General features: G+C 36.6%; 2 protein-coding genes across 2 annotated transcripts in view; one reads left to right on the forward strand and one right to left on the reverse strand.

Moving 5' to 3' along the window:
* LOC134537353 (blood vessel epicardial substance) overlaps positions 1 to 14,127 on the reverse strand; it is a 101,464-nt gene extending 87,337 nt beyond the window's left edge. The window contains exons 1-2 of the mRNA XM_063377695.1: positions 13,930 to 14,127; positions 10,766 to 11,468 (exon numbers count right to left, since the gene is read on the reverse strand). Of these exons, the coding sequence (XP_063233765.1) occupies positions 10,766 to 11,236 (471 nt within the window). The 5' untranslated portion in view covers positions 11,237 to 11,468; positions 13,930 to 14,127. The remainder of the gene's footprint in view (positions 1 to 10,765; positions 11,469 to 13,929) is intronic.
* Positions 1 to 14,767, forward strand: part of LOC134537381 (uncharacterized) — an 843,397-nt gene that overhangs the window by 294,653 nt on the left and 533,977 nt on the right. The window lies entirely within an intron of this gene.

Consider the following 14,767-nt stretch of genomic DNA (forward strand, 5'->3'; position numbering starts at 1 on the left):
CACACGCAGAGCTTCAGGGACCACCAGAGTGGTGTCTGCTTACGAAAAGCATTCGAGAATGTTCTGGGAGAGTTCAGTAGTTCTGCTTCCGTAATTAGTTTTTAAAATTGATTTCTTTAAAAAATTGAAAAATGGCTACAACGCGTCTTTTTTTTTGACGTGGCAACGTTTAATAAATCGATGAACGCCGGCTGCACGCACGAAAAAGTGTCCCGTTACGCTCATTGTACGCTTGCGCCGCATCTATCTCTCTTCCACTCGATTGGAACAACCATCGATTTGAATTTTTCGAGGCACATTAAACTTGAAACACTCCCGTTAGTTTCCTACTTTTCCTATCATCGTCCTATCCTTAACAGAATAACACAGATTGGAAGAAGTTGAATAGCAAACATGTATAAAATTTATAGTTAAAATAATCTGTTCGTTAAAGTAATAAACATATTTGAATTAATGAGTGCAAATAAAAGTAAATTTATCAATTAAATTGTAGATTTCATTTCACTCCTCCTTTGTATCCATACAAAATAGTGATAATTCAATAAAAAATATTCAATTTTATTCATGAAAGTATGCAATCATTTCATCAATGTTTTGTTATGACGTCACGTTAAACTATCGTCCGTAAACCAACTTTACAGACAACCAATATTTTTTTTTTTTTTCAAAATAATTTTCAGCCATGAAACCCTCGGTAGAGATTCTTAAAAGCATTCAAGGGACTTGCATTACACTTTTATCTTCATTCCCCTGTCATGTGATGTTATGGTTGCCCCGTGCACGAGACGAGAAGACTGCGCGTTTTAGTCCATAGAGGCGATACCGCGCTAGAAGCACCAGCGGGCATCGCACTTACCATCGCACAAGAGGCGACACATGCCTGAAGTCAGACCACGGTTTCAAATCTTGCAAGCTGCTTCAGGCTTCTGTAAACTGCAGTGTGCTTCGTGTCTGATCTCCAAGTTCGTCCGAGTTGTAAGGTTTAGTTAGTTTTCAGCCCGCGGGTTCACTGTCGCTTATGCTGCGAACCATCCTACAGTAACTCCGCATTAATTAGAAAACTTTATAAATCAACCTTAGGGGAAAAAAAATTGGTTGTCTGTAAAGTCGGTTTACGGACGATAGTTTAACGTGACTTCATAACAAAACGTTGATGAAATGATTGCATACTTTTATGAATAAAATTGAATCATTTTTATTTTAATAATAAAAGAATAAATACTTGAAATTATACTAGTAATCAGATTTTTAAAATGCAAGAATAATTAACCTTTATTGCCGAAATTGTTGTAATAAGCAATGAAAAGCGCATTAACTTTTCACTTCACCTTATAAACAGTCGACGAAACAGTTCACGTGTAGATGACTTGTAATTAATTTTAAAAACTGGCGTTTAGCTATAAAGTTTAAATATAATTATGAACAAGTTTTCATATAAATAAACTGAAATCAAATATCTATCATCAATTATATGAATCAACATAATTTTTTAGTCATTGTAACATAACATGTTATTACTGCACTCGCCGACAGCGTAACGAAACAATGAGCGTAACGGGACACAGCGTAACGGAACAATGTGCGTAACTGGACTTTTTCGTGCGTGCAGCAGGCGTTCATAGATTTATTAGACGTTGTCACGTCAAAAAATCCATGGTGCGTTTCATTGTCTTTGTACACCTACAAGTTTGGCGACGGACTATACTAAACAGTTCCATCTCCCTATAGCCTTGTTAAAACTGTGATGCTTGAATTAGTGGTAAGTTGAATTGTTTATGCAATAACTGCACATTTACCTAAGCTTTCAGCTACTGTTAGACTGCTGACTGTTACACGTTGACTCACAGATTCAAGTCACTAGGTCCGCTTAAATGTACATCGAATTAATCCATGAAAAAAAGGGGCTTCCGACATTAATATGGCGAAATTTAGTTATACCTTGTATGTACAGGTATATTTATTCATTTTATGAATACATTATGCATATATGTTATGTGGGTATGGGTTCTAACTGTTTATTCAAACAGATACGTATAATGCTAATCATGCCATACTCAAAGTTCAAACATACGTCAGTGGTTTTGAAAGTTTTGTGACCAAAGCCCTTTTAGTATGGAAACGCAGAGGAAGGATTAACGTAACGTCATGTTAAGCACTGGACTTGGACGCCAGCCAACTGTAGTGGCCACTCTCACGTATCTGCCCAACATCACACTCGGGAAGCGACAACAGTGAGAGCTGTGTGTGGTGATCCAGTTAGACAGGAGACGACAGACTCAACATTCAAACTACTCGAAATTTAAATATGCTAGTTAAAAAAAAAACTGCAATGCAAGGACAAAACTTAGAACTTGCTCTAATACATAACATACACACACACACACACACGTAGTGTTAAGGACATCACACAAACTGATTACCACTCTATGCCTACCTTCTCTGGCTAGAATTATTTCCCCACATCAAATTAGCCTTGTAGCGCCTTCGTATCAAGACATTTTTATATACCTCAAAGAAATAAATTTTTGAACGTGTTTTAAGACAAGCAATATTTTTTAAAGCAAATGCGTACTAAAGCTTTTTTTTAATTAAATGCTTTTATGTTATTAACTAAAACCATGATATGAGCCACAGAGTTGCAGAGAGAAGCAACAAGATTTATTCATTTCAACGAACTTATCGCTCCAGATTTTAAGTCGGTAGAATAATTAAGAGCCGTCTTACAAGTTTAACTAAAACTAATCTTAAAATTTAATACATCTCTCGTACCAATGCCTCACTCGCGTATTCTAACTTGTAACCCGGGCTGACGCTTCAAACAACCATGCCGCAGAGTCCATAGCGCGTCTCATCATTAGTGCTTAGTGCCCAGTGTGCATTTAGATGGTCATTGCTCTTTTTCCAAAGCAAAATTCCTGCTGTTAGCGCTGTTCTTGTTTCGCAGTGCCCTGTTGCCAGGTTTACACCATTCAGCACAATGTAAGATTTTTTTTTTTTTTTTTTTTGGAGTTTTTAACATTGTACGTACTTTGTAGTAAAGGAAAATTTGAAATTAGAATTTTGGAAATACATTTGCCAGTTGTATTACATCAAGAGAATAATATGATTAAGTTCAGTTTTATTTTTTTATTTTTAAGGATTCTTGATTAAAAGACGCCATCTTGGTTTCAACTCTCTCGGCAAACATTATGAAACATTATTTAAAAAAAAATTCTGTTTACAACAGAGCACATAATTCTATGAAATTCCGTGAAATTAATAGTGACCGAGTGCTACAAATAGTTTATCTTGTGAAATAACAATTTGTGTTTAGCACTGATTTTTTTTTTGTCAGAAGGACCACAACTGTAATATTAGTGTAAATAGACACTAATTTATGGTCTTAGAAAAATACGTAAAAATAACTATAACTGATAATATTTAAAAACGGTAGTATTAATCTGAATACAGTACTCTGTACTACCATTTAAGCATGAGAAAGGCACCGCACAGATGCAGAGAGAAGCAGCGAGTATACTGGATGTACAAAGAAGCTACGAGAATGGTGTGGAACGAATCAATTTTAACATTTTAAGTTTCCGTCAAACGCACCGTAATGGTTACTTCTTTTTCTTGCGATTGTGTCGGCTAAAGGATATTCGTGTGAATATATATTCCAACGTCGCTTGTTTCTGTTTTGTAAAACTATTGTGTTTGTTTAGTCTTTTCGTTTTGTCGTGTTTTTGTCTCGTTTTAACTGTTGTGCTGAATTTTTTTGGGTTCAATATTTTTGTGCTGTCATCATTTGTGGGGTTTTTTCGTTCTGTTAGTCCATTTTTCTTTGTTTGTTGACAATATTCCTGTTATGGAATACTATGTGGTGTTTATATCCTGTTGACAATAGCAATTTTTTGCTTAATTTGTGTTTTTGTCTTTAAGTTTTAGTTTTCTTCTACAGACATACATATGCTTAGCAATTGCGTATGTCCAAAAGCTTACATCAGGTCATGCACTCCCATTGCACAAATCTTTCAAAGATAAATATATTCCAAAAGCTCACTTGCACATTTGTTGCTGGGCCATAAGTTTCCTGAACTTGTATTTCCTGAACGTTTATTTCGAGTTCAAAAAAGTCACGTCAGTGATAACCGCGGACACTAGCGTGATTTTACACCGCTTTCAGAATCTCTACTGAACACAATGCCCTCTAGCAACAGCAACACGGCAGTGAAACAACCAACTAGGCATGAGACACGGCCTTGTGGTCATATAATAATAAAGTGATTCAAAACAACGCTGACGACAGTATCGGGTACAGAAATTTATTTCTGGAGCCAGGGCCGGATTTAGGGGAGGGCAACCGGGACGAAAGCCCCGGGGCCTCCACAAACGGAGGGCCCATACAATAATTTCATATAATTCTTGTCTCCGATTATATTTGAGTTATGTATGTTTTTTAAATACTGAGAGAATCTACTTGATTTCACAATAAATTATTTATTGGAAAACTCGACTGAAAAAAATTGTTCATTTTATTTGGAAAATAATTTGGGGCCAGGGGGCCTCCGCTCCTCTGTTGCCCCGAGGCCTCCAGACCTCTAAATCCGGCCCTGTCTGGAGAGGGTTTGAAAAATATATTGTATTACAAAAAACATTTTCCTCAACAACATGGGGTTTGGACAGTTAGTTATATTATCATTCTCAACATGCATCAGTTCATTTGAAGTTTGTGATTTGAGGTGTTAAAACAGCTCACTTTGCATCACCCATAATTTTGCCTTAACCAAGATCTCTCTCTCTGTTACTAACTTCATGGAGGGGACATATCCCACCCATCCAATGCTCTGCGTCGGACGTGGGCTCCCTATTGGGACAAGATCAGTTTACCGACCCGCACCACACACTTAACTAAGCTTTGCCGGCGTCGTTTTGAATCCACCCTGTACCCAAGCATGCAAGGCGCTCAATTTATCACTCTCACATCCCTCCAGATCTTTACAACATTAAGGAAAAGGCGGTTGTTCAATTTTAAGCCTCGAGGGGGGAGCACCTGGGAGTAAGAGATGTTTGTAGAAAAAGGAAGGGGGGGGGGGGGTAGTGGGGTCGGCATGCACCATCGCGCCTCGAGCGACACGTAATTATCACCCTTTCCCGAAACAGCCTTTAATCCGGCGAAATTTTCGCAACAAGCAATCGAGCGAGGCGAGAGAGAGGTTGTGGAGAGAGAGGTTGTGGAGGGAAATGAGAGAGGGTAAGAGAGAGAGAGAGAGAGAGAGAGAGAGAGGATTCGCAAAAGTCGATAGGCCGGCGCCCTGCTGCAAAGGTCGGAGTTCGCGGCAGAGTGGCAGGGCTGCACTTCAAATGAGAGGGGAGGGGGGGGCGGGGGGGGGGGTGTTTGTAGGGGTTGTTTTTTGACACGCTGACGTGCCTGCCAAAACACGGCGCTGAGCGAGAGAAAGAGAGCGAGAGACGACTCCAGCAGGACACGGGGTGTTCGACAACGCTAGTTCCTCGCTCTGAGTAGTCTCATTGTCAACGAGACGTAGAAACAAAAATTAACCTCGAGTCGCTTATTTCAACCTTTTAATACCGCCAGTGGCTAGCTCTGTTTACATATCTTTATTCCTGGCGTGGGCATACTAGGAGTTGTGCATATTCTTATTTTAATCCATTTTTTCCCATACTGCATTTTCGTTCTTAATAACAATGCTTGTTTTCAACTGGAGCTACGAGGTGGTGGTGTTATAATATTTATCTTATAGATATGAGCCATACATGTAGCTATAAAAGCACCAATGTATTTATATATACAATATATATGCACACCAATGTTGTAAATAAGGACAATGTCGAAATGAAGAAAAAACAACTGGCGATAAAGTATGGAAAATGAAGAAAGAATAGCTTTAGGCTGCAGCACAAGGAAGATTGTGATTAGGACAGAACGAAGTCTCAGACTCAAGTTTAATGATAAGACACAAATGTATTAAATACATGCGTTTACAGCTACATGTACGGCTCCCCTCTCCTCCAGCACACACCACATCATGGCCCCCACATTCGATCATGAGGCCTGGACCCAGGATCGGAACTAAGATTTTACTTTGAAGTGACCACAGCGAGTATGTATATTTATTTCACACGCTGAGATAAGTCCCGGGCCCTGGACCCAGGGGTCCACCCCGCCCCACCCTTGTGGGGGCCATGCTCCACACACATCAACCACGTGGTCGGGTCTGGATGCCTCATGTGGCATTCAGGGAACGAACTGTGTAACTGGAACAGCGCGTGAACTGGTCCTTTGTCGCTCACCAGATCTGGATTCCAATGAGTTATTTTCAAATTATTTTAAAATTTATAGTGAGGTGCACACCCACATGTCATTACTTTGGCCAGTAACAGAAATAACCTGAAATTATTGCATTCTGAACTTTGACCAACCTTACATAAAAAAAAAAATCAACACTGACATAAGCGAGAGTGTATTTCTCACGTCTTGAATAATGAAACCCTAAAAACTGAATGGCAACTTAATGTGTCTCAACCACTGCATCCCGTCGAAATGTGAGGTCAGTGATTCAAGCTGGGAAGGTAGAAGATATTGGTAGGTACTAGGTATTGGGCATTGGTATACTGCAAAAAGTGACCTAGTAAAAAAGTAGCAAAAATGAGATTAAATAACTATCCGCCCAATAAAGGGAGAAGTATAACTAAAAAAATGCCCAAGTCAAAATCTGAATCAGTAGTAACTAAGTAATTAAAATGTCGCTATTCTTACCAAGTCCCAACAATTAAAATACTGTTTATAGTAAGTTGATAAAGTTAACTTATTCAATTTTGCTATTTTTTGACTTGGTCACTTTTCTTTTGGTAGTACACCAACTTCCCCCCCCCCCCCCCATATTTATATCTGTCTTTAACTCTTAACTATCATTGCATACAGTAACCAAAGTGCCTACTAAGATTGACCTAGCCATGATTTTGAACAAAGTGAATCACAATGGAGAAAAACTTGTTTGCTTGCAAGACCTGTAGTGTCACATTAAGGCAAATACTTATACTTATTTGATTTCTTATGAGGATATGAGGCAACAGCCAGTGGGGCTAATGTTTATCTTTGTGTAAAAATGGACCAACATATTTATGTTTCCAAAATAGATGAAATTAAATTTATATTCACAAATTTTTTTTAAAAGCAATATTACAAGACAAATAGGACAAATTGTTACCTTACCCATGCCATACTATGGTTGATAGAACAAATATTTTCTAGACTTGTAACTGCAGGAAAAAGGTAAGAACCAAATTTCACTGGAGTGTAATTTAATTTTCTTTAAAGTTTCATTAATTAATTCTTATGTGAAATACAGGTGTTAGTGATACTAATTGAATGCATTATCGCCTCTAAGGGCAAGGCTCTGAACTGGTGTGTAGTCGTACCAATGCAGTTCCACGTGTGCAAGTGGCTACCCCCACCCAAAAAAAAAAAATTCCTCAGAATTTCAATTTTCCAGGTTAAAAAGTCAATATTACATAGAACTGCATAATAGAACTTTTATTTCAGATAAACTTATGTTTCTTTAGTAAGGTTACGAAATTCCCTTTGAACACCAAACTACACAAATTTCATCAAGATTAACAATAATAATTGTGTCAGAGAATAACCAATAGCATCGACTTTTAACTTGAAAAGATTTAATTCTGTAGTCCACTTAGTTCTTTTGTTGGGTGGATAGCAGAAATTTTTGGTGGGTGGAAACTATGTAAAAAAAAATTTTTTTTTTGCCTATTTTTAAGAATATAACATTATTTAAAGTGTTCAAGTTGAACAGTGCTTCATGTAAACTTTTAATAAAGAGCTGACAGTTGCCAAATGGAATCACCAGATTTCACTTGGCTACAGACTCGGTGTTTATAACTGTAGTAACTGTGGTTGAGACTGAACCTGCAATTAGGGATGGCAACATTTTCCCACATATTCATATATTGATACTTTTGTAATATAGTTTGAAGGTAAATATGTAGTTGGGCAATATTTGTTAAAAAAAAATTTCAGATTCCGAAAATACTTTTATTCTATGCTTTTTAACTTCCACTTTTCATAAAACCCGGCGGAGATAAGAAATTACAAATACTTTAGGAGATATCGCAGTTCTTATTTTGCAATACAAGACCTGTGCAATCATTCGATTTTTTATTTTGCCGTGTGTTCGTGAATGCCTAATTAATTAAAATGGTCGATTAGGTCAGGTCAGTTACATTATAAATACTTTCAAACTAAGCGGACATTAAAAATAATATGAATTAATTTAAATGGTTGTTTAGTTTTAAAGTATTTATAATGAAACTGACTTGACCTAACAAACCGGGACAAAGGAAGAACAGTAGGAATTCACATAATTTTTTTATACTTATTTTTAAACAATGGTGAACACTGCAAGAAAAAAAAATTCATACTCGTAAACAAGAAACAATGGTGTAAGCCACATGAATGTACATGTATTGTGATGAAAATTAAAAAATTTGATATCTCCTAAAGTATTTGGAATTTCTTATCTCTGCCGGGTTTAATGAAAAGAGGAAGTTAAAGAGCATAAAATAAAAGTATTTTCGGATTTAAAAAAATTTATTTAACACATATTGCCCAACTACATATTTACCATTTTGAATGTTATTGATACTGATAAAATATCAGCTTGAAAATATCAATATTTTTCTATGTATCAAGTAATTATGATGCCAAAGCATTACCCCTTGATTTACTAATTATAAAAATTAAATTTATGTAGGTACATGTAATGTTGAGTTTCCGATACATACAAGCTTTTATAATGGAACATGCTACAAACAAGTCTGGCTTTTACTAGCAAAATAAATCAAACAGAGCAGGTTTTCATTTCTATCTATTGATTTTTACTTTAAAAATATTATTCAACTGATTTACTATTGAATACAGTTATTGTTTATTTTGGGACTATTCCATGATTTTCAGGAAAATTCCTTCAGATCTTTGTGTAACTTTTTGTAACACTTGTGACTGATTACAAGTGATGGTAGACTGATGAAGAAATGGAAGAAACTTTTTTTTTTTTAAACCACAAGGCTCTAAGGCAAACCACTGGGTAAGCTACGACTTTTATATTTCAATATAGGTACTTCAATGTACAGTAAAACCTTGTTCATCCGGCCCTTAATCCGGATAATCCGTATCAGATTTGTAGATATATTATTTAATGTTCACATAAAAATGAAAATTGTATTCCACATCTAAGCAAACAAAGCTAGTTGGCACACAATAATGTACCTGACAGTGCTTCATTCAAACACCATACTTTTTTTTCATAAAAGAAAGTTGAATTTTTTGTTAATAAATGGTGTGAAAAATTATTTTTATATTTTTTTAATGACTTGTAAACAACATAGCACATGTGTATATATAGGTACCTATATGTAATTTTGGTACAAAACATGGTTTTTTATTGCAGTGAACTGAAAGTCTGCTTATTTAAAAATTGTTTTCCTTATTACCCTTACTAAATAGATTATCCGGATTTTCGATCATCGGAACTGCCTTTGTCCCAGTTAGTCCGGATGAACAAGGTTTAACTGTTTGTGCTAGTAGAGACCTGATAAGAAAGCAGACTATGTTTTAGCTAGCTGCAAAACACTACGACATCAAAACTAAAATAGTCGATTGTATACTCTTAGTAGGTCCATTGGCATATCATTATACTAAAAGTTTTACTTATTCTATTAGTTGTTACGTGTAAGCGTAAACTAGGTGTTTCCAATCAAAACCATTTGGAAATTGAGGATAGTGGAAGAAAAATGTTCATAACATGTTTTAACATTTATTATCAAGGATTTGGCTGCCCAACACCTTTTAAATTCAATTCTACTTTTTTTTTTTTTGCCATAACCCAAACATGCAGCAGAAAGAGTTTTCACTAAAAACCAGGGACGCAACTAGAGGGCGTCAGATGGGGCTTCTGCCCAGGCACCGCATTTGGGGGGGAGGGGGAGGCTATACTTGTAGAGTAATTTTTACTATAGATACTTACCTGAATATTTTAGTGATTTTGTGTACTATCCAACTTACTGTAGCTACATTAAGAATGAAAAGACTGCAAATAAATATATTTATTTACCATCTAAGTTAAATCAAAAATATTTGAAATAGTGGAATTAAGAGGGTGTCCATTAATTATATGACCCCCCACCCCCCAGGCTCTTTGGTGAGATGTCATGATATTTGGCTACCCCCTCCCCAACACCCCTAATCACACGCGAGATTTTTCAAAATGAATGTGTATTTTTAGTGTAAATACATTAATCAAATAGTTTCATGAATTCTAACCATCAAATTCTGGTAAAATATTTGAATGTTTTTAATACGATAATATTAATTGAAATATGCATTGATCAGCGCTTTAAACGACATATGCTAATAACAATTTAAATTTCCTGTTCCAATTAATGCCCAGATTTTTAACTACAGAAAAACGGGGAGAGTAAAAATGAAACGGGCCAGCGCGGAACCCCAAAAGTCAAGGGGTCCCAGGCGATTGCCCGGCTTGCCTGTCCCTGGAGTTGTCCCTACCTACAGCGTACTCCGAACAATCTGAACACTCGAGATTATTCTTGTCGAGCATTTCTTTTTTTCAGTTAGTAAAATATTCATTTAATTGATGTAATGTGCCCTGCGTTGGAGCAGGTGTAGGCTAGGCTGTGGACACGACAGCACCCACTACAGAGCTGACACGAGCAATCAGAGAGGAGAGCTCACCTCCTCTATCTCCCGGGAGAACTTGACGGGGCGCAGGTAGAACAGCAGCACGCACACGTGGATGAGGTTTATGCCGACGAAGATGGCGTTCCACAGGAAGGCGTCGAAGGAGCAGCGCACGGCCCAGCCCCACAGCGCGAAGAAGCCGCAGCCCACGAGCAGCGTGCAGCGCAGGTACAGTATGCCGTAGGTGCCGTTGGGCGCCAGGTACGACAGGAAGAAGAACGTGTTGGCCAGCTGGAAGTAGACGTGGTTGACGGGCCCCCACTGGGGGCAGTGCGTCACCCCGAACACGGACGACAGCAGGCTGATGTTGTAGGTGGTTCCGTTGGGCCAGTCGTCGCCCGGCCCGGGCAGCGGCCCCTCCGAGTCCTCCCCTCCCCCCGTCACGCCCATGGCCGAGGTCACTGCCGCCGATAGCGAGCCGGCATCGCTCACGTTCACCAGCGGCAAGGCGCTCGCCAGTGACATCGATAGCGCGCCCCGCTCCGCCCCCTCTAACAACGCCACGCGGTCCTACCAGAACATCGTAACGAGTGCAATGTAAAAAAAAATAATAATAATCCGCAAACTTCTGGAGCTAGAGGCTGTTGTTCACATGACGACAACGTTCAACGTTTGGCACATTTTCCACGGGACTGCTGGCAGAGGGAGGTTTGAGCCCCGCGCCAGTTGGTGGATGCTGCATTGGAGAATCTGGCACCTGGAAATAACACTCAGTATAAATTACCCGCAGCTGCAGGTTATCACGTTCAATCACAGACATGGCGATTGTAAACAGTATAAAATAGGTGTGTTTAATTTACATCATCACTGCTGTATAGGCCTACCTTTTCCATATAAATTTTCAAAAATATTTTTCTTCACGTATCTATCAATGCATATGCAAATTAACATTTAAAAAAATTATGTGTCCATATTGTGAACAGTAATTGTTCCGAATCATGTATCTAAGTTTATCCCTTGATCCTGATGGCATAATCTTGTATGACTGATCCTGCGTACATAATGCTTGCCGTTTTATTTTAGTACATCAAAAGACCCAGAACATAAAAAAAAAATTTACAAAACAAACAATGTTAGGAAATAAAAAAAAAACATTTTCAGATTTTTATTTCAATCTGATAATGCAATCCTTATTCATTGTAACATCACAACTTTTGTTGTATCCATGGTCTTTCGATGTACTAAATTAAAACAGCAAGCATTATGCACCACAGGATCATTGTATTCAGAATCATGCCATTAGGATCAAGGGACAGACTTGGATAGACTATACAAAACCTTTTACCTTGTGAACTTTTAATACAGCACCTAAGGTACCTAAGTTCAGGCCCATCGAGATTAACAAAAGGCCCGTGGGCAAAAAGTTTGTCGAGACCCCTTCCTTTTATTTAATGTACAATTTTGAAAACTGTGCAGTTATAAAAAAAAATCTAAATACCTTAAGCTTTACCATGGTCGTCACTGTCATAACTAAAAACATGATCTACACATGTAACACAACTTTTAAGATTTTATATAAATTATATTAGGTTACAAAAAAGTTGAAATTTTCATCATATCAGGTAAACCCAAGCAAAAAATAATAATTTAGGTAGTTCTACCGAGGCCCCCTGAAGCCTGGGACCCAGGGAATTGCCTCCTCTCCCCCTCCCACACCAAAGGCCTAGCTAAGTATGCTGCAAAGGCCTAGCTAAGTATGCTGCAATAGTGGTCCAAATTAATACTGACAAGAAAACATGGAAAAAGTCACTGCTAAAGCCAATGCAATACTTGTATAAAATCTACAGATCACATCATCAAAAATCAATTGTAGGTCTACTGTAATTAAGTTATTTGTGGGTATCATCAGAAATTGCACTGAACATAAAAAACAATAAAAATAAAATCACATCTATTCGATTAACTGCCCTATGAAATGACAAAGTCAATAACAAAACCATTTTTAGCTTATTTTTTAGTTCATCAAAAAATGATGTTCCACTATGTTAAAAAAAAAAAAAAATCCAATAGTCCACAATAAGCATTGCAAATAGTGTTTCATTAAGGTTAACACACATACAGGAAAAACAAAATATTTTCGAGGCTAGTAGGACTGCTCAAAGTGATCCAGGCCAGGGGGAATCCTTGAACTGAGTGAAAGCCCAAATGCAATTGTAAATTCAAATTTAAAATATATTTAAAAAAAACTGTATGCAGTATAACGTTATGTAATATCCTCAGATTCTAATAAATCTTTTACGTTAGCAGTTCTATGGATGGGGTGATGGTAGCAATTCTGCCCCCTCCCCCCCCCCCCCCGCCCCCCCAAACAAAAAAACTGTATCATTGTAGAGATAACAACAAAATAATAACCTACCTACTTCATATCTTAATTCATGATAATGAATTTTAAAGATGTCGGATGTGTTAAAATAGCATTTCAAGGGAATTTTTTTTCATGCAAATTTTTGGATTCCCCACATAAATGGGAGGCATTCAATTACAAACACACTCACACACACACCCCTCCCAATTCCCACAAGTCAATAGCCCCTCCCAAGATTCCAAGGTTGAATCCCCTTGATTTTTTTCCCCCTCTGCAACATTGCTAAACAATTTTTCTCACTGTCAAGTTTTTAACTAATGCTCCTTTCAAATTAAATCTAAAAAAATTACTTACTTGATAATACCCTTTATTTCATTTCAAAATTTTATAATATTGAAAAGAAGACATAATAGTCTGCATAATTAATTGATAAAATAACTATGCTTTAAATATTATAATATATATATATTTTTTTTTTCACTTACGATATTCAAAGTTATAGTGTTTCGAAGGATGCGCCCTATAATTTAAAAATAAAAATAATTTTCGGAAGATGTCACGTACTAATATCAATCAAAGCCACTTCCAAGAAAAAGTTTACAGTACTGTTTTCGGAATAATAAAAATGTTTTGAACACACATTAGCTTGAAACTTTTAAAAAGGCTGGTTTAGATCATTGTGTTGCGCCTGAAATAGTGCTAGTTTTACGTCATAAAAAGCTTATAGTTAGCATGAAAGCAAGAAAAAAAATAAAAAAGGGGTGAATTCATAAAGACGCTATATTAAATATCATTAAAATTTTCTTTGAAAAATGCATAAAAAAAACAGAAATCAATAGTATATCCCACTTACCATTTACGTATTTGAAGCGACTGTCTTTTCCTAAGCGTAACATCAAACGTATTATTTAAAACATGAGTGAAATTATTTGCAGGAATTCAAAAATTTTATTAAACGAAAACGACAAACGCAACATCACAAAACCACTCTCGTTACTGTCATGACAGCTACCGGCACCGCAACTCCAACACAATTGCCAACGAAACGAACTTCCCAACCGTACCATCAAATATTGTAGTAAGGATAATATAGGAAGGTCGTGAAAAAAACGGGAGTAACGTAACACAGCGCTTTCTAGTAACAACGCCTGATTCTACCGAGTTAGCACATTTTCGATAAGGATATTTTTGCAATTTTGAAAGTACGTTTTTTTTTTCAGTTTTATGCAGTTGTAAATATTTATTTCGGATGGAAAAGCTCGTGCAAAAAAAGTTGCAACAATTACCATGTTTATAACTGTCCGAAAATTCTATCAACTCTGTTTTTTATTTATTATAAAAAAATTAATTTTTCTATTTTACAAAAAATAATAAATTTTTAACATATAACCAAATACATTCAAACAGTTAAAATGTATTATATAATTGGAAAATGAAAAAAAAAAAAGTAATGTTTCTCCCGATAAAAAATAAAAAGCAGAGTAAATAATTACTTGCCAAAATTTTCGAAAATGTTTATTGTATTCAGAATCTCACCTGATTATGTAATTTAACTACTTAAACCAATTTAATTTCTGTAATTAATAGTTTAATTTTGCGAAAAATTTTAAATTGAAAATGTAAAAAAAAAAAATCTTAGATGATATCAAACCCAAGCCCGTATATTATCAGCCCATTCATTTTATCACTAT

Source organism: Bacillus rossius, chromosome 12 (genome assembly GCF_032445375.1).
Source record: "Bacillus rossius redtenbacheri isolate Brsri chromosome 12, Brsri_v3, whole genome shotgun sequence".
NCBI classification, from domain to species: domain Eukaryota; kingdom Metazoa; phylum Arthropoda; class Insecta; order Phasmatodea; family Bacillidae; genus Bacillus; species Bacillus rossius.